Here is a 20,463-nt window from a genome sequence, read left to right on the forward strand (position 1 = left end):
ATCATTGAGCTTTTTCTGTCATTTAATGCTAAGGACGTGTTTTCTTTTTCTGCAGTTTGTTTGTAGAAAAGCTTCCTAACCATCGAGATTACCAGCAATGTGCAGTACCCGAAAAGCAGGATATTATGAAGGTATTGTGGGATAGACTCTCCCCCGGGGGTTCAAATGTTCCACAAGTATCCATTATTGATTCATCCCCTTCCTCTCCTCCTCTGTCTCATCCTCTCAAGAGTTTAAGCGCAAAAGATTCATTCCATTAGCTATGATGTTTCGATCTCTTCCTAGACCTTTAATCATCGTTACTGCGGGATGTCTACTTGAAACGAGAAAAAAAAAAAAAAAAAGAAAAAGATCAAGAATATACTTAATCATGTTAAGACGTGAAGAAGGAATTATTTTATGATTCCTCCCGGAGATTGAGAGAATGGTTGTCTATTTCCCCATACTTATTTGAGACAGTCATTTTGGCTGGTTTTGATTATTCCATACAATTCTGAACCCAAAACCTATTTGAATATCAGTGTTGATTATTAAGGCAGCCACAAAGTTCTAGTCATTTTCTTCTTATAGTACTAGCCTATGAGACAACAAAGTGTTTAGTGAGTGGCCTGAAATATTCCAAAGGAAAAAGAAGGTTGTTGAAATGTATTTATTTACCATCAACATTTGCTGCATATATAGTTCCAAATATCTTTGGCTAAGAATATATCCTTTTAGATAACATTTTTAAATGCTTTCCATTTGTCTTAAGTAGTATGGATTGATTTTATATGATGGAAGGTAAAACAATGTATACAAAGTCAATCACAGTATGTAATTTTTAATTACTCTCAAAAAATATTTTACCACATAACAGAATAAAAGCTTTCTTACCAGCTATGTCAGGCCTGGGGGTGCCTGTAAGCAGAACACAAATTTTTGTCAAATGGTCATCTACATTTTAAAATTTCTGTACACTATCTGAAGGATCATTCATTATCAGGCCTTTGAGTAGCATTTCCCCTCAATTCTCTTGTTCACGTAAACTCAGAAAATTCTGTATGGAAACCAAGGTCTTAGGCTGCCAAGGTGACTCCTTTACTCTAATTTAGGGTTATTCTTATTTTTACTTGTAGGGAAAGTATTCTCCAAAAGCATATACATTTTCTGTTTGTGCTTGAATAAATGGATGGATGGATGGATGACAAAAGATTGGCTAGAGTTAGGAGTTTTAGTCCTAATGAGGCCATTAGCTAGTTGAATGACATTGGACAAGCCTTTCAATCCCTCTAGGCCTTTGTTTCCTCATCTCTACAGAGGCGGGGCTGGTGGGTGCTTGGACTGTATCAGATTTTCCTGCATTATGATCACTGGGAAATTGTTTGAGATCCAGATCCCAATCCCTTCTCTAAACATGTTGTCTCAGTAGGTCTTGGGTTAGGCCTGGGAAACTATATTTTTATAAAAAGTGCCTGAGTTCCTTTTTTACAGTCTGTTAAGCCTAGGGATCCCTACTTACGGTGTTCTCTGAGGTCCCTTCTAACTATGATGCCATAAAATTTACCTACCATGGAATGTGCAGTTACAAACCCACTACCTAAAAATGAGGTACCTACTGAACAAGATGCTTATCTAACCAGTGAAGTCGATAAAGGTCTTACAAAGGGGATAATTTTTTCTCTTCTCTACTGAAAAGTTATATTTTGGAGCCCTAGAAAAGATTGATTTTTCCACGATCATCTTTGGTTACTTGTGTCTTGATTTCTAATGCACATACCAGCTGTTTTTCTTTCTCAGCTGATGATCTGAAAGCTGACTATACTGAAAATCCCACTAATCAATATGTATATATATATTTTTTAAAAGAAACTGAAGGAGATTGCATTCCCAAGGACAGATGAATTGAAAAAGGACCTTTTAAAGAAATATAACGTAGAATACCAAGAATATTTGCAAAGTGAAGTAAGTTCAATTGGTACATTTATTGCATGACTGTTTTCTGTGCAGATATTTTTTGAATTTCATTTTAATGAGTTTTTCAAATGTCGTATGCATTCAAATTAAAAATTAAAAATACAGTGACGTAAAACCCATAAAAAATTCATGTTGATATCCTGGTTAAGCACTTGCACCAAGGATGTGGTATTTTTATTTCCTGTCAACATCTAATAAAGTGAAGCATTAGAAAATAGACTTCTTACAGTGATTTAAGCGGAGCTTTTAGACCAACTCTTGCCAATGTAATCTTGAGCCAGATGGCTGCGTTTTAGCAATGAAAGGAGACAGTAAGAGCGGTAGGGAGAACAGTATATAGTTTCTGATGTGCCTAATTACGTATGCCTTGGAAATGTGAATTTGATTCTTAAATATTGTAATCAGTATAACATCCAGATGGAATAATGGCTATATGAGTGAAATGTAATCATATCACCAAGGGGTGGTGGCTCCTGGATTCTTATTAAATAGAGAGTGAAAATGAAAATGATGTCTGAGACTGAAGGGCATTGAAAGAAGAAGCTGACCAGTCAGTCTATAAGATATTCCAGTTCAACACTTGAACTCTTAATGTTTACAGCATAATGATAAAGGTTGTTTTGCTTTTTTGTTTGGCTATGTGTTTATGTGCTTTGGAAGTTGTCACTTTTACTGACTCTCAGTTCAGTCCAATCTTGTTACCTCGGAGTGTGGTCACAGGCCTTCTCTGCTTCCTTTGGTATAGCTAGAAGGCAGGTTTGAGTGAGCTGTTTGCGCTGAGTGACAGAAGGAATGTTGAGATGAGAAGATTTCCTCCAGTGTGGTTACTGATGATTTGATTTGAACTATAAAAGCTAAAAGTGATTTTGGCGGCTTGGACAGAACAGCAGGAAGGGATTTAATTTAACAGCCCAGTTAATCTCCCTTCCCTGCTCAGCAATGTGCATGCTGATCCTCTCAGGAGCGCTCTGGGAGGAGCGGCCTCAGCAGTTGTCACCTGGTCTGCCTTTGGTGACACCAGTTACTTCCTAGTCCACAGTAGGATTCCAAGTATATGACATGTAGAAATCTTTGGGGGATAGAATGGCAGGCTTTATGCCTTGGACAGATGAACAGACACACTGATAAGCCTTTGCTACAGGCAACACTCACATCACTGGGGAGCCTGTTGGAATGCAGATTCTCAGGCCCCACCCCAGACCCGCTGAAGGCCAGTCTGCTCTATAACAAGACCCAGAGTGCATATCAAAGTGTAAGCTGACATGATGTCAGCTTACACTGCTGTAAGCTCTGTCCCCCACCTCACCCCTGCCTTATAGTAGCTCCCAAAGTCTAGTTTTCATCAGAATTATTTGGGAAGCTTGTTAAAGATGTATTCTTTGACCTAATAATGCCTGGATATTTTTGTTAAGACTGGGGAGCTTGGGAATCTTCATTTTTAACAAAACTCCTAGTAGTTTGTTTTGATAGAGTTGATTGGACCACATTCTGAGAACCATTTGTTAGTGACTCCCCCTTCTCCGTAAAGTTCCAGCAGTATGAGTTATAGAGTCAAATGCAAAAGATTCTAGGGTGGCACTGTCCCATAGAACTTTGTATGATGATGGAAATGCTCTATTTGGCACTCTCTGATATGGGAGGCACTAGCCCGTGGTACGTTACGTGTGGCTAGTGAGAACTGAGGAGTTGAATTTCTAATTTCATTTCATTTGAATTAAACTTAGGTAGTCACATGTAGCTAGTGGCTACTATATTGGACAGTGCAGTCCAGGGTGATATAACTATTTCTGAGGTATGGTCTGATCAGTCAGGCTGTGCAGACAATCCTGACTTTGATTACTAATATTTAAAAGCACAGGAGGGTGGAGGGAACTTGACTGTCCTGGCCTGTCTCTGGTAAAATATGAGTGGATTTAGAACTGCTCCCGTAATCAGATTAAGGGGCTTTTGCCACGATGTTACATATTTTCCTGGCAGTCTCAGGAGTGTCCCTGTGGGCATATCGCAGTATCTAGCTGTGTCTCTCCGTCTGCTAGAAGATTGAAACTGTCTAATCCCAGTTTGATGCTTTTGCCTTGGAAACTAACCTTTTCTTCTGGCAACCACATTTTTTTAGAACAAATATAAAGCTGAAATTCTCAAAAAACTGGAGCATCAGAGATTGATAGAGGCAGAAAGGAAGCGGATCGCTCAGATGCGCCAGCAGCAGCTAGAATCGGAGCAGTTCTTGTTTTTCGAAGATCAGCTCAAGAAGCAAGAATTAGCCCGGAGTCAGATGCGAAGCCAGGAAACTCCAGCGCAGTCAGAGCAGATTGATGGGAGTGCTTTGTCCTGCTTTTCCACACACCAGAACAATTCCTTGCTGAATGTATTTGCAGATCAGCCTAATAAAAGTGATGCAACCAATTACGCTGGCCACTCGCCTCCCGTAAACAGGGCCTTAAAGCCAGCTGCAACTCTAAGTGCTGTTCAGAGTAAGTGAGGAAATGCACCCCACAAGACATGGAATCTCCTCTAATGGAACCATATTTCTGTGACATCTGGGAGGGGTCCCCTCATTTTATTGTTAGTTGTGGTAGTTCCCCTACATGATGTGGTGTGAATGACAATATCACCTGACTTTTGCTATATGTAACCTCAGAATTCCGGAAACGTGATTTACCCCCTGGTAGAACAGAGGCTCCATGATAAACAGCACTGTATTTGATCGTGGTACAGAGATCTTAAGAGAGAAAAATTCCGAGCATTTTTTTTTCCTTTCACGTATTTTGACCAAGAAGCACTGAATCCTAAAGGTAAACACACCGGAGAGGAAAGAAGATGCTGGAAAACTTGTTTGTTCAGAACCTTCTTCAGTCATTAAATTTAAATATTTAGCATTTCCCTGGCCCAGGAGGATCTGTACACATGGGTGTTAACCTCCAAAGGGGTTATGTGTTTCTGCCAAAAGTTAGTGTTGCCTGGACTGCTACATCAGTGCTGGCAGCTTTCCAAAACCAAACAGGAAAATTTCCCAGCAGACACTGTTAAGTGGAATTTATATTTCCATTTATTTTGAAAGAGTTATGATAAGCAACCATTTTATAAATTACTCTACTGCCAATTATCTCAAAAAACATGGTGCTTTTACCTAATGATCACCAGCTTTCATAAGATATAAGTAACACATGGCAAACACAAAAAAAGATTAATCCTACCACTTATAGAATATGAGATATATTCTATGCAGCCTGTGCACTTTGTGCCAAAAGAAAACACACACATACATGTAAATAGTTGATATAAGTCACAAAGATGTAAAAGTGCTTGCACCTTCCCACTTGTATATAAATAATTTATATGCAAGGGGTAATTTTACCTTCCTTCTAGTCAATGTTCACTTCTACAAGTTTTAAAATGAAATACAGAAAGTAGACCACCTGATTATTTCATTTTTGAAATTTATATTTACCTGCAGTCACTTGCTAAAAACAGTTTTGAAGGATGGGATGTAAGGTTTCTTCTTTTTGTCTTTTCTCCCTTTTCTGTTTCTTAGATTTAGTGGTTGAAGGACTGAGATACGTCGTTTTATCAAGAGATCTTTGCCACAGATTTCTGCTCCTGGCAGAATCTAATACAGTGAGAGGAATAGAAACCTGTGGAATACTCTGTGGGAAACTGGTATGGTCTTTGTTTCATATCTTCCCTGCACGGGATACTTTCAGCAGAGCTGGCTTTCTTGTGATAAGCTGAGCGGAACAAGAGCATCCTAAGTTTCGTAAACATTATGAAATTAACTTAATATAGATTAATTTCATAAAACTACTGTCATTATTAATGGAATTATTCTAGAAAATGGATTGTAAAATTTCAGAGATACTATGAAAGTTTATTGTAAAGAACTAACTAATCAAACCATAAGTTAAATCTTTGTTTAGAAAAAGGGTGGCTTTCAGATTTCCAGAACCATCTAGTTTTCTGAATCAAATTTCCGTTGCAATTGTTAGTTTCACATATATTCCTGTGATTAACTCAACCTGCTTTTGTCTGTGGTAGGTATAATCTCGCCACCCTTTTTCAGATACATGCAGAATAAAGCTAGGGTTTTGTTGTTTTCTTTAAGGCAGTAGTTTCAACAAACTGCAATCTTATAGCACAGGTCATATTTAAGTATGGAAGATTTTATCAGAAATAAGTGAAGAAAGACAATATCAAACTAGAAGGAGATAAAAGAGAGAAGATACATTTAATTTCCTACTTCAAGAAAGAGGAACAATGTTTCTTTGGAAGTGCCTTTGTACCCTCTGTGGGGTATCAGTTTATGTTTCTAAGTCCAGACACATTTTCATCCCTAAACATTTACTTGGAAACTGTTATTTAACTGAATAGGATGTTTCATTCAACACACATTCTCCTACTATATTCCAGTGTTGCATCATCACGTTTCCCCCAGGGCAGAAGAAACACAGGAGACAAGCAAAGGAGAGTGACCTGCCATCTCCTCCCCACAGCCACCTTCTTTGCCCTGCAGGGGGCAGTATGCTACGGATGCTTCTTCCCCAACACCACATCTTGTACTTAGTTTGATTCGCTCATTCATTGATTCATTCTTCATTCATTCCTTCATCAGACAGGCATTCAGTCGCCTACAACAGCCTCAGTCTTTGCCGTGTGATGCTTATAAAGAACCAGAGAGATGATTAATTATAAATGGAGCTGGGTGCTCTCAGTGGAAGTGCAGGGTATCATGGGAAGGTGTAACTGGGAAACCCTGCCTGGGAGGGTCAAGAAGGGGTTCCTCGAAAGCCGATGTTTATACTACATACGTTTAGAATACATAAAGTTAGCCATGAAGGGAGGGGCTGGGATGGAGAGAAGTGTTGTAATCAAGGCCAAAGGAATAGGGCCAAGTTTACAGAAGTGCCTTAAGACTAGAGACAAGATGGCGCTGGGCAAGGATGGACAGCTCCTCAGCACACAAACTTCTTTTTTCTGAGGATCCTATCACTACTTTACAGCCCTCTTCCTTTCAACTCTTATCTTTTACCTAAGAGGGACAATTTGTTTTTCCTTTCTCTTTATCTAATTGCCAATCCAAAACATTACCTTAATTATGGAAAATCCCGGTGAATTCCACCCCCAACCCCTCCCCCCATAGTAGAAGAAAGTCGTAAATCTTCACGCGAAATTAAATAACAATAAACTAAAAACAAGACCGTCAACCTTCACAAACCTTAGAAATGTCCTTCAATAAAACCACAAAATTATTTACTTAGCATCTCCCCACCAAATAAACCTGCTACTGTTTTGTTCTGATTTTTTCCACTGCAGATGTAATATAACACACCATTATTTACTAGCTAAACTTCCAGGGACCAGCCCAGGATGCTAATTCCTGTTTATGATACATGTTATATTGTGAAAATGGGTTTCAGGCTCCAAACAACTGACTCTCAAATTTGGGGCGGATGATCCGTGTTCAAGTATGGGGCTTTGTTTTTGAATTGTGATGGGTCGGGGTGAGAGGATGATGATGTAAGTGGTGGGCACTTTCTAGTCTTGTTAAAACATTATACTTCCTACTCAGGCTTTTTTTTTTTTTTCTGTCAGATGCTTATTATTCTCTTTGCTATTTGTTTTTCAGACGCATAATGAATTTACTATTACCCACTTAATCGTGCCAAAACAGTCTGCGGGACCAGACTATTGCGAAGTGGAGAATGTAGAAGAATTATTCGGTGTTCAGGATCAACACAATCTCCTCACTCTGGGATGGATCCATGTACGTTTCACCTTTTGGGTTTCAGTTTATTTATTTATTTTTTTGGCGGGCTGTTCTCCTTCTGGAGGAAATTTAGCTTAAGAAATAGTTTCTTATTTTAAAAATGTTCAAGTGTAATAAATGTCATCGTTTTAAAGCATTTTCTTCAACGTTAGGCCTTGTCTACATCTGTCAAATCCAGATTTGGAGAGGGCTATAGTATGCTCTTTCCTACCATCCCAAGTTGAAAGAGAGATAAACATTTGGAAATCAGACTTGTTTTGATGATTTTATGTAGTCTAATGGAGACCTAGGCAGATTTTTAACTAATATGATTAGACAGTTATTAACATTCTCTTTCCCATGGCTGTGTGTCTAAAGTAAATTATTTTAAGAAAATTTCTGAAAAGGTCTCTTTTAAAAAGGTGTTTGTACATATCAAATAGGGACCTTACCCTCCACTTCACCTCCCCTACAGGCCAAGGATGTATGCGTCGCTGTATAAACAGCCACGGAGTAGGGCCAAAAACATTGGGTTCCAACATCCACCAGGCCACCATAGGAGCAGGAAAGGGCTTACAAATCAAAAGACATGAGTTTAAATATCAGCTCTGCTAAGAATTCACTATAGGAATGTTGGCAAGTTATTTAAGCAATCTGAGCATCAGCTTTATCATCCATAAAATGGGGACCATAATAATGGACTTCATGTGATAGTGAGATAATGTCAGTGAATTTCTCGGCACATTTTTTCTAGGAACTCAGAATATTGTAGCTGATGATACTTGGTGATGATATCGGACTTTTCCTATCCATGGTTTCATCTGTCTGGGGACATTTTTCCATTCAGTCTCACGCATCTGGGCCTGGGGTAGGAACAAGTCATCTCACGGCATGAGATGCTAGTCAGGGTTTCCAGGGCACATCCTAGGGACCTCCAAGGGCCTCTGAAGAGTGAGAAGGAGGCATTTTTTATTTTACTTGCTTTATAGAGAAGTATTGAGGAGGGGCAGGACACACATCCTCACCCACACCTCAACACACACACACACACACACACACACACACACACGCACATCACCAAGCTTTTGGTGTTTTGTAATTCAGGAGGGCAGAGGAGGCTAGTCCTAGCTCCACCTGCAAACTACTGTGTGCCTGTAACAGTCCGTCGATCAGGACTCCTAGCGTCCTGTTTCCAGGTTCCCTCATTGATCCAGTAGAGCTAATGAATGCCTTCTCTCCCTCACCGATTTGTATGAGCTATAAGCAACATACTAGATGTGAAAGCCCTTTGAAAACTATAAATCACCTCTCAAATACAAGAAATTATTTATAATGAAGACTTTGCAAAAATTTTCTGTATGTCTGTTTGTTTTCCTTACCGGTATGGGCCTTACCGTTTGCTTAGAAATTGGGTCATTTTAAAGGCATTATTTAGTTTGATGTAATTTTCTGTAACAAGAATGCATTTTAAAGGAAAACAAATTGTAGCAAAGCAATTGTAACATAAACTGAGAAAGAATGACAGTTAAATTACGCTTATGTTGAAAAGTCAGTGTTAGTTTATCTCATAAAACATTTCCCAGATCAGAAACAAAAGATTTTCCCTTATGACATGTACATATAATGTATGCAACAATGAAGTCATTTAAATAATGAATTTAGCATAATTTTAGAATCCTAAGACTTTGCTTTTTTTAAATTTTACCATGTCAGATTGTTGTGGTTCAATGAAATCAGTAACATGTTGTATTTCTAAACTTCAGTGGTTGTAATGACTTTTTGTGATGGTCCTTATTGGCATAACGATAGCAACAAATTCCAGAGCTCACATTTTTTGGATATAAATTGGTCACAGGAAAGAAAGGTTGAATCAGAATCAGACGGATCTGGATTTCAATTTAGACGTCTGAGCTTAACTAGTCCTATGCCCTGAAGCATGTTATTTACTCTTCTGCTCAGCTCAGTTTCCTCATCTGGCAAAATGGGGATAATAACAGCACTCATCTCATCTTGTAAAATTAATTCATGGAACAGCGATTAGTTCAGTGCCTGGCATGTTATTCAGTTGTGATAAATGGCATCAGCTGATGTTGTCGTCATTGTCATTACCATCATCATCATCATTTTTATCTCCATGGAGTGGGGGCATATGGGATTGGAGCACCATCCTCCCATGGGAGAGCTGTCCTTATTGGAGCTGGAGTGATTCCTCTTGGCAGAAATGAAGGACTCAGAATATCTTAAGGTGCAACACAAAGACACAAAACAAAAACAAACAACAGAATGTCTTAACAGTGTGCATTCAGTCTGGAAATAAGCTGAAGGGAAAGTGATTTGTCTGTTTGACAATCTGCTTGCTGCCTCCATAGCACTAGAGCTTCTTTGAACACTTCTTACTTTTTCATCAAGGCATAGAAGGTTCTATGTATGAATAGGAGGTTTTCACTGAATCAGGTAACAGGCAGTCAGACCCTCCCACTCATGCCCTCACTAAAGATTTGGGCCTTAAAAGTTAATTTCTGTTCTTCAGTTGATCTAGGTCTTTGCAGACCCATAGTTATTTTTTCCCTGCCGGACAATTATCTTTCTATAAATAGGTATCAATGGATTTTACCTTCATTTTATTAAAGTAGAAAGAGGTTTTGAAATCTTGCATTTCTTCAACAGATCATAGTTATGTGTAAAGGCATGAAGCGGTTTCTCTGCGCCTATGCCCTCTAGTTAATAATGACAACATTAGACAGTCTCTTCAATAAGACGTGCTGGCAAAAGTGTAAAATAGCTACATGTAGAAGAATGAAATTTGAACACTCTGTAACACCATACACAAAAATAAACTCAATATGGATTAAAGACCTAAATGTAAGATGGGATACTATAAAACTCTTAGAGGAAAACATAGGCAGAACCCTCTCTGACATAAATTACAGCAAGATCTTTTTCGATCCACCACTTAGAGTAATGAAAAAAAAAGATAATAAATAAATAAAAAATAAACAAATGGGACCTAATTAAACTTAAAAGCTTTTGCACAACAAAGGAAACCATAAACAAAAGGAAAGACAACCCACAGAATGGGAGAAAATATTTGCAAATGAAGCAACTGACAAGGGATTAATCTCTAAAATATACAAACAGCTCATGTAGCTCAATATCAAGAAAACAAGTAACCTAATCAAAAAATGGGCAGAAGATCTAAATAGACATTTCTCCAATGAAGACATACAGATGGCCAAAAGCACATGAAAAGATGTTTAACATCGCTAAATTAGAGAAATGCAAGTCAAAACTACAATGCAGTATCACCTCACACCAGTCAGAACGGGCATCATCAGAAAGTCTACAAACAGTAAATGCTAGAGAGGGTGTGGAGACAGGGAGCCCTCCTGCACTATTGGTGGTAATGTAAATTGGTACAACTGCTATGGAGAACAGTATGGAGGCTCCTTAAAAAGCTAAAAATAGAACTACCATATGATCTAGCAGTCCCACTCCTGGGCATATATGGAGAAAACCATAATTCAAAAAGATACATGTACCCCAATGTTCATTGCAGCACTATTTACAATAGCCAGGACATGGAAGCAACCTAAATGTCCATCGACAGAGGAATAGATAAAGAAGATGTGGTTCATATATACAATGGAATATTACTCAGCCATGAAAAAGAATGAAATAATGCCATTTACAGCAACATGGATGGACCTAGACATTATCATACTAAGTGAAGTAAGCCAGACAGAGAAAGACAAATATCATATGATATCACATACATGGAATCTAAAAGAAAATGATACAAATGAACTTATATACAAAATAGAAATAGACCCACAGACATAGAAAACAAACTTATGGTTACCAAAGGGGAAAGGGGGAGAGGGATAAACTTGGAGTTTGGGATTAACATATACATACTACTATATATAAAATAATCAACAAGGACCTACTGTATAGCACAGGGAACTCTCCTCAATATTCTGTAATGACCTATATAGGAAAAGAATTTGAAAAAGAATGGATATCTGTATATGTATAACCGAATCACTTTGTTGTACATCTGAAACTAATACAACATTGTAAATCAACTATATTTCGATATAAAATAAAAATTAAATTTAAAAATGACGACATTACAATAAAAACAGCAATAACAACAGCAATCGTAAAAGCTAATGATTTTGATTCCTATCTCTGTGCTAGGCACTGTTTTAAGAATTTTACATGGATTGTCTCATTTAAGTTTCATAACAATCCCATGAAGAAAATGATTATTATCCTTATTTTACAATTGCTGAAATAGGCATGAGGAGGTTATGGAATCTTTGCAGTGTCATACAACTAGGGAGTGATGGAGCCAGGACCCAGCATGACGGGGATGTTGGATACATGATTTAAGTGGTTGCATCCCTTTTTCAAGGGTGGTTGGGGTTTGCTGTGAATTACAAATCATGTGGGTGCATGTGTTTGTCTCTCCTAAACACAGGTCTGTATGTAGCCCCAAACCTGGAAGACAGCTCTTTTAATTTATAGTCTCCCCTTCCCTCTGGTCATGCGAGATGAGTCCCAAACATCTTCAACACCTCGGAGAGCTCTGTTCCCTCATCTGTAGGGAATGGGGATCCATGAAGGGATACCAGCATAGTGTGGAATATTCAGCGAAACTTTTCCTTTTATGTCCACGGTGTTGTATATAAGTGTCTCTGGGTTTCCAGTCACAGTTGTGCTCCTTGTGAGCAAGTTCCTTAAAGGAGTCTCAGGATCCTTGTACGTAAAACTGAGACACTAAGTATCTTCCAGATGAGTTGTGATGATTAAATGAAGATCTATGTAAAGGCTTTGGCAAATTTTCAGTTTTATGTTATCCCAATAAGCAGAAAGTACATAAACGCTCCCAAGAGCCTCTTCTCAAAGTTGTAGTTATTCTATAGATGCATAAAGGGAAGGATTATGTCAGCAAGACATTTTCAGAATCCTCATTTGATTAATGATGGTAAAAAAGAAAAAGCAAATAACTAGAGTTTTTTCTTGGCATGGGCTCTGACTTTGGCCAGCACTCAGCTATTGATTGTCCAATAGGATTGTCCAATAAGGTGTCCTCTTTTCTTTTTATAGACACATCCAACCCAAACTGCGTTCTTATCCAGTGTTGACCTCCACACTCACTGTTCTTATCAGCTCATGTTGCCAGAGGCCATTGCCATCGTCTGTTCACCGAAGCATAAAGAGTAAGTGTGACTATTGAGAGGGTTCAAGTAAGGCTTTGTCTGGGTCTGCTACGTTCAAGCGTGTCCACACACCAGGTGGTAGCACTTGGATAAGTAGGCAAACCATGCCCTTGGGAAAAAGAGACTGGTGCCTGCTGGCTTCCATAACTTGTAGGTCTGCCATCTTTTGCTTTTTAAGGTCCTTTCCGTGGTAGAATTACTGGTTTTCCTTCTTTACATGACCTTGAAGTGGGTAAAGCAGATGTTATTCCAGTTTGCCGTCTGAGATCTTAGTTCTATTGTATGATTTCTGCTGTGGGAAAATTTCCAGCCTTGGGGACTTCCCTAGCGGTCCAGTGGTTAGGACTCTGCGCTTCCACTGCAGGGGGCACGGGTTCCATCCCTGGTCCGGGAACTGAGATCCCACATGCTGAATGGTTCGGCCAAAAAAAAAAAAAAAAAAAGAGAGAAGAAAATTCCCAGCCTTAGCTTAATTATCTCCAAAACCTTCCTAAATGTGGAGGACAGTGACTATCATAGCACGATTATGAGCAGAGGAATCAGACAAACTGATACTGGGATCCCGGTTTGATACCTGACCACTGTGACCCTCAGTCTCTTCATCCCTGATACTTATCCATCACAGATTGATGTGAAGGTGAAACTAGATGATAGTCTACATAAAGGACTTAGCATAGTGCCTGGCACCACAGCCAGCACTCAGTAAATATTTACTGAAGCTATAAATACTATTTATTTCTCAGAAATATTGCAGGTTCAGTTCCAGATCACCACAATAAAGCAACTGACACAATAAAGTGAGTCACATGAATGTTTTGGTTCCCCAGTGCATATAAAAGTTATGTTTACACTGCAGACTATTAAGTGTGCGGTAGCATTATGTCTAAAAAAACAACGTACATACCTTAATTTAAAAATACTTTATTGCTCAGAAATGCGAATTATCATCTGAGTCTTCAGCGAGTCATAGATCACTGATCACACTTTACCATAACAAATATAATAATGGAAAAGTTTGAAACATTGTGAGAATTACCAAAATGTGACAAAGAGATGTGAAGTGAGCAAATGCTGGAAAATGGCTCCAGTAGACTTGCTCAATGCAGAGTTGCCACAAACCTTCAATTTGTAAAAATGCAGTATCTTCGAAGTGCAATAAAGTGAAGTACAATAAAATGAGATATGCGTGTATTAGAGAAATTAGAAATATCCATCACCTGTAATTTCCTCCTATGGGGTCTCAGCTTTTCTCCCAAGGTCTCACACAGCAGTTCAGGCACTTGGCAGTAGCATTGGTCTCTTCAGTCTTCCTCTAGGCCGTCAGCACAACACTGGTTTAAAAAAATCACTGTAAAATTTCTAGTGTGTCGTTTCTTTCTCCATTCCATTTGAAGAATATGTATGCTTGTGCCATTCAAATTAAAGCATCTGGAAAGCCCAAATATTCCTTAATTTTTGTACCTTTTTTTCACTCTGAAACTTAGCACCGGAATCTTTAGGCTCACCAATGCTGGCATGCTTGAGGTTTCCGCTTGTAAAAAGAAGGGCTTTCATCCACACACCAAGGACCCCAGGCTGTTCAGTGTGAGTAGACAACACTGGTTATTTTTTGCATAGTGTTTATTTTTCACCCCCTCCTTTCTTTTTTTATTGAAATATAGTTGATGTAATATGTTACTTTCAGGTATACAATATAGTGACATTTTCATACCTTATGAAATGATCACCATAAGTCTAGTAACCATCTGTCCCCATGCTAAGTTATTAAAATATTATTGACCATATTCCTTATGCTATATATTACACCCCTGTGGCTTAAAAATATGTCATATATATATATATATATATACATACACACACACAATGAAATATTAACCATAAAAAAAATGAAATCTTGGGGCTTCCCTGGTGGCGCAGTGGTTAGAGTCCACCTGCCGATGCAGGGGACACGGGTTCGTGCCCCGGTCTGGGAAGATCCCACATGCTGTGGAGCGGCTGGGCCCGTGAGCCATGGCCGCTGAGCCTGCGCGTCCGGAGCCTGTGCTCCGCAACGGAAGAGGCCACAACAGTGAGAGGCCCACGTACCGCAAAAAAAAAGAAATCTTGCCATTTGCAACAATGTGGACGAATCTAGAGGGTATTATGTTAAGTGAAATAAGTCAGACAGAGAAAGACAAATACCATATGATTTCACTTATATGTGGAATCTAAAATCAAAACAGAGTCATAAATAGAACAAATGCGTGGTTGCCAGAGGGAAGGGGGTTTGCAGGTGAACTAGGTGAAGGAGATTAAGAGGTAGAGACTTCCAGCTATAAAACACATAAGCCTCTTTTTTTTTTTTTTTTAAGGAGAGAAATAGTAGCAATATAATATAGGATAAAACACTTTATTGCTTACTTTGGAATTTTCTTATCTCATAAAATTAAGCAATCTTTGTATTTTCTTCTGATGTCTTGTCATTACTATTTTACTTACAAAAGAATGACAGTATTTCTGTAACAGTTGATTATACCTAAAGTTTCCTTTCCATTTACATATCTGTGTGATACTTAAACAATTAACAGTTTTCTCCAGGGTCCCAGCAAGCAAACGATTATTAAAGAAAATGATATTAAATGTGTCCTGAATTATTTCTGCTTGATATGGCCAAATTAGTTTTTCATAACAGTTCAGTGAAAACTGTAATCCTATTTTTTTGATTGGCTTTGTATAGCCCCAAAGTAACATTATTTGAGTCCTTTTCTGTTTGCTTGGCTGTTCCCTGGCTGTGACGTCAGAGAAAGTATTTTGAACTTAGAATTTATTTAAAATGAAAATTACTTGCACCTTTTGTAAACATCTTCTTCTTGTTGAAAATGAATACATATGATTGTATTTGTTCTGAGTGGAAATATTTTTAAAATTAGAAACATTTTAAATTAGGAAATTCATACTCCCTCCCTAAAGAGAATCATGTTAAACATCATGAGGTAAAGCCAATTTTTTCTTTCCTAGATATGCAAACATGTGTTGGTAAAAGACATAAAAATAATCGTACTGGATCTGAGGTGATATGTTCCGAAGATTAGCACCGTCCACGCCAGACACTTACCCATGGACCTGTGGTTGCTGGATTTTCTTAAGATGTTTCCAGAAATGACTGACATTTTATATTTATACATTTTAGATCAGAAAGTTTGATATTTATTACTTTTGCACATTTTGAAGCTTTCTTTTTGGGTTGCTTTGTCTCAAGAGAGGTTACAATGGAGTTAAATCAATACCTATTAATGTGCCCAAATACTATGACCAGATAATAAATTGTGCCGCAAACAACAATATGTCTGGAATTTTTTAACTTTTTTTTTTACGTATAGTGGGTGTACAATATTATATAAGTTCTGAGTGTACAACGTAGTGATTCACAATTTTTAAAAGTTATACTGTTGTATTTTTAGAGGTCTCTGCATGTGTTTTCAGAGCTTTAGATGTTTTGCTGTATTATTTTTATTCCTGTAAAATGTAGTTCCACATAAGAAATTCTGAGTACCAGGGGGTTTCCAAGACAGGCCACATGTTTCTGAGACTTTTCCCTGCGGTGGTCAAAGAAGGATGTGAGAAGAAACACGGCTGCAGACAGCTGAGCCCATCGGAGCTTCTACTCAGGGATCAGGTGTCAGAGGACCTGAGATAGCCGATGATTCATTAACTTGATTTAGAGGACTAAAAGCAGAGACACTTGAGAGAGGAATAAAAAAAGGCTCAGATGGAAATGTAAAGCCTATTTCTGTGAAAGTCAATAGGGATGACAGGGAGAAAAAATAAGGTATAGGAAATACTGATAATTCTCAACCAAAAAGAATAAATAAAATCATTTGGAAAGAACATTCATAATTAAAAGTATCTACATAAACCAAGGTACAGGGAATAGGAAGAAAAATATGTTTAAACTGAATAGGGTATCATGAATACAGAGTTATAATATGAGCAAGGCTTGGAATGGAATTTGTGACTGGTACCCAGATAATAAACGCATTTACCTGGATCAAAAGATAATAGATTAATAGAAGGAATGGGGGACTGACGGAGTAGGTTGGCAAGTTGAATTGGTAGGAAAACATTATGAAGAAAATGTAGCCCAAATAAAAGGAGAGAAGAATGGAAGGCAATCTAATCCGATCTAACCTTCTCTCTTCCCAATGTTTTTTGTGCCAACCTCAGCTTTCCCAGACTTTGCTGTCCTCCTGGCATTATATCTGAGTTGCCTAAATGGTCTTGTTTGCATGTACTAGCATCCACTTTTTAGTTCAAGGATTTCTGTATTCCTAGGAGGAATATTCCCTGCACTCTGTGCTTGGGCGAGATAACATTCTGCCCCCACTTGTCTCTTCCCTAATACAGGTATCATGTCACCTAGCTTCTACTCCAGGTCTCATTCATAAAGAGCCTACTGTGGGCAGCTCAGTGACTTGTTTCTGCCTATGACAGCTTGTAGGCTTGGAGAGTTCAGGTCCCAGACTCCAGAAGCAAGAGCTTTGCTTGCCCAATGCACGGGGACTTGAGTCTATAGTCTCCCACAGCTAAGGGCATATTAACTCTGCGAGCCTGGCTCCACGGACAGCCCACTTTCCCCGGAGTGATGCTGTCCTCGATGTCTTAGCATTTAAGGACAGCATGATATTCTGACATACTTGATCACAGGAAAAGATTATGTAATTTATTCAAGTAACAATGACTGTTGGGACTAGAGAGTTGAGAAATGAATGATAATCCTCAGGGTGGAAACCAAAGATACAGTAGTAGACCAAGAGGGTGTCCAATGAGAGGTATCTGATGAAAAAACGATGGCCATTGAATGGTACCTAGAGATAGAAAGGACTCAATTGAAAGCCAAGAACATTTGGCTTCTTAGGTTTCAGGAGAGAATAGAAAGAGCTACTCTGAGCATTCAGAGCCAATTACATCGCTTCTGAACAGCGAATTAGAAGGGAACTCATTTTTCATTAAAAAGATACATCATATTCCCTAAGGGAGTGGGGCATTCTTGGCATTTTTATTCCCTTGCAAGGGGACGCAGAATCTCAGGCCTGAGACGAAGTTTGAAAAGCTGCTCTTGAAGGGCGTATGGTTTTCTTATTGCCAGGTGCAAACCCAACTAACCAGACTTCCCAGGAGGACCTTGTCACAGAGCTGAAGGACTCCTGGAGGCTGCAAACCTATGACTCGCCCTGCGTGGAAGAATGAGCTCCTGATGTTCTGTGTCTGAAAGAGGAACCATCAGAGATGTGGCCACGCCGCGGAGGGCTGGGCTGGCCGGGAGCAGAGCCCATGTGAGTCACCGTGGAGGCCCGTATGAGTGTGAGTGTGTGTGTGTGTGTGTGTGCGCGCGTGAGTGGGTGGGTGTGTGACCATAGACGTTCCCTGGAAGAGCTTCCTCTGGAAGATCTCATTCCCAGCAGGCAGTGCAGCTCCCTCTTTTGAATATGAATCCATTCCAGAGCCCCATTTGCCACTTCCTTACCTTCAAAGGCAAAGCTAGTTCTTTTCTTTTCAGATTTGTGCTTCTGTAGAAAATGAACCAATTACGCCTGAGCTTCCTTTGTATTTTTTTTTAATTTTTATTGGACTATAGCTGATTACGATGTTGTGTTAGTTTCTGCTGTACAGCAAAGTGTATCAGTTATATGTATGTGTATGTATACATATGTATACATATGTATATATATATGGCTCCACTCTTTTTTAGATTCTTTTCCCATATAGGTCATTACAGAGTATTGAGAATTTCCTTTGGTTTTGAATGCTGGTCTGTACTCAGTGCCTGACACCTGGTATGTACTTGTTATGGGCTGAGTTGTGTCCCCCAGCAGAATTCACATGTTGAAGCCCCAACCCCCAGTACCTCAGAATGTGAATGTATTTGGAGAAAGAACCTTTAGAGAAGTAATTGAGTTAAAATTTGGCCACTAGAGGGGGCCCTAATCCAATGTGACTGGTGTCCTTACAAGAAGAGATCAGGACACAGACACAGAGGGAAGACCCTGTGATGACACAGGGAGAAGATGGCCGTCTACGGGGAGAGAGGCCTTAGAGGAAACCAAATCTGCCAACACCTTGATCTCTTACTTCCAGCCTCCAGAACTGTGAGAAAATAAATTTCTGTTGTTTAAGCCAACCAGTCTGTGGTATTTTGTTATGGCCACCCTAGCAAACTAATATAATACTCAAAAAATATTTACTGAATTTGTTTTCTTTTTTTCTCAGAGATGGAATGGAAATGACTTTCTTTGTTGTCATGCAGAAATCATTCTCTTCTCCATAGACCTTGGAGCAAAGCAGGATGTCTGTGGATTATTCTCAGCTACTGAAGTTATTCTTGGTTTCTTTTTAGTAGAATTTTACTTGTGGAAAAAGTGGCATTATATTTGAGATACAGTATCAGTTAAGGCCACATCCTAGAATTGGTTCAGTATTTTCCCCCCAATTCACCCCCTGCTGCACCCACTTTGGTCGTGCTGGAAACTGCCTTATTATAATGGTTTGGACTTATATCGAAATTTCTGTTGCAAAACCAGCTACAGTTGTCCCAAATGTGGAAAGCAGATGCTTCTCTTCCAGCATGTCTTGCAGAATTTTCTAGCAGGCGAATGTCTTCTGTGAAAAGGATGCTTGAGAAATGTCATGTATTTGGCAGAGATAAAGGAAGAAAGGTAAACTTTCAGCTCCTTATTCTTAGAAGACATTAACTTGTTATTTATTGTGAAGACACCAATATGCAAAGAACTCTTCTGTTTTTTTAAGAAACTTGTTTCCTTTTCTAGCATCTTGGCTTTTCACAAGGCAAGAATATATTTTTCTTGGGGGCAGCTGACAAAAATATTAGTTTAGTTAGTCTGGGGAGATGCAGAGGATGAGGGAGAGAAAACAGGAAAATGGAGAAGGACCCTGGGGGAGAGAGGGTAGAATTAGAATACTGTAGACCACAGACCGGCTTTACTTAATTTGTTTGAAGTCAATGTCTTGGGCATTATCTAGACCAAAAGACATTCTAAAACCAAATGGAGACAAATAGTTTAGTTTAGTTTTGTCTTGTTTTACCTCTGTCAAGGAGGATTAACTATTTATCTGCATCGAGTTAACCAGCATTGACTGTGAAAAACTAAAATTGTGTACTCAAATTAGTCACTGTCTGGGTGCGTCCCAGCTGTATCAATGTAATGAGTGGTGAATCTGTATTCTTGAGTCCCAAGAGGATGTTTAAAATTCCCCTCTTCAATTTTTCAAGAAAAAGCATTTATAGGTTGTTCAAAAAATAAGCTCCATTTTGTGTCCTCCTAATATAAAGGCTGATGAACAAGAAAAACAAACAACCAGAAGAAATTTACTCTATTCTTGATTTCGGGCAAGGGTTCATTACCTACAGAAATGAGGTGTGTGAATTAACTGATGTAGCAGGTTTTTTTCAGCAATAAAGCTTTGTACTTACTGACATTTTTTCCAGGGCAATGCATAATTTTATTTTTTTATTAAAAAGTAATTTATTGGGGTGAAATTCACATA

General features: G+C 38.7%; 1 protein-coding gene across 4 annotated transcripts in view; it reads left to right on the plus strand.

Annotated features, from left to right (window-relative positions):
- STAMBPL1 (STAM binding protein like 1) overlaps nucleotides 1-19,078 on the plus strand; it is a 46,151-nt gene extending 27,073 nt beyond the window's left edge. For 3 of the 4 annotated variants that reach the window (XM_022569408.2, XM_022569407.3, XM_022569411.2), the window contains 8 exons: nucleotides 56-131; nucleotides 1,846-1,941; nucleotides 4,070-4,427; nucleotides 5,489-5,613; nucleotides 7,577-7,714; nucleotides 12,809-12,921; nucleotides 14,406-14,505; nucleotides 15,919-16,242. In XM_022569408.2, the coding sequence (XP_022425116.1) occupies nucleotides 56-131; nucleotides 1,846-1,941; nucleotides 4,070-4,427; nucleotides 5,489-5,613; nucleotides 7,577-7,714; nucleotides 12,809-12,921; nucleotides 14,406-14,505; nucleotides 15,919-15,975 (1,063 nt within the window). In that variant the 3' untranslated portion in view covers nucleotides 15,976-16,242. Of the gene's footprint in view, nucleotides 1-55; nucleotides 132-1,845; nucleotides 1,942-4,069; nucleotides 4,428-5,488; nucleotides 5,614-7,576; nucleotides 7,715-12,808; nucleotides 12,922-14,405; nucleotides 14,506-15,918; nucleotides 16,243-18,046 lie in introns of those variants that run through there. The other variant, XM_022569410.2, reaches the window with a different exon arrangement.
- Nucleotides 19,079-20,463: the final 1,385 nt, after the last annotated feature.

Source organism: Delphinapterus leucas, chromosome 16 (genome assembly GCF_059928025.1).
Source record: "Delphinapterus leucas isolate spDelLeu-1000000601 "Yukka" chromosome 16, BTC_Dleu_Yukka2, whole genome shotgun sequence".
Classification (NCBI taxonomy): Eukaryota; Metazoa; Chordata; class Mammalia; order Artiodactyla; family Monodontidae; genus Delphinapterus; species Delphinapterus leucas.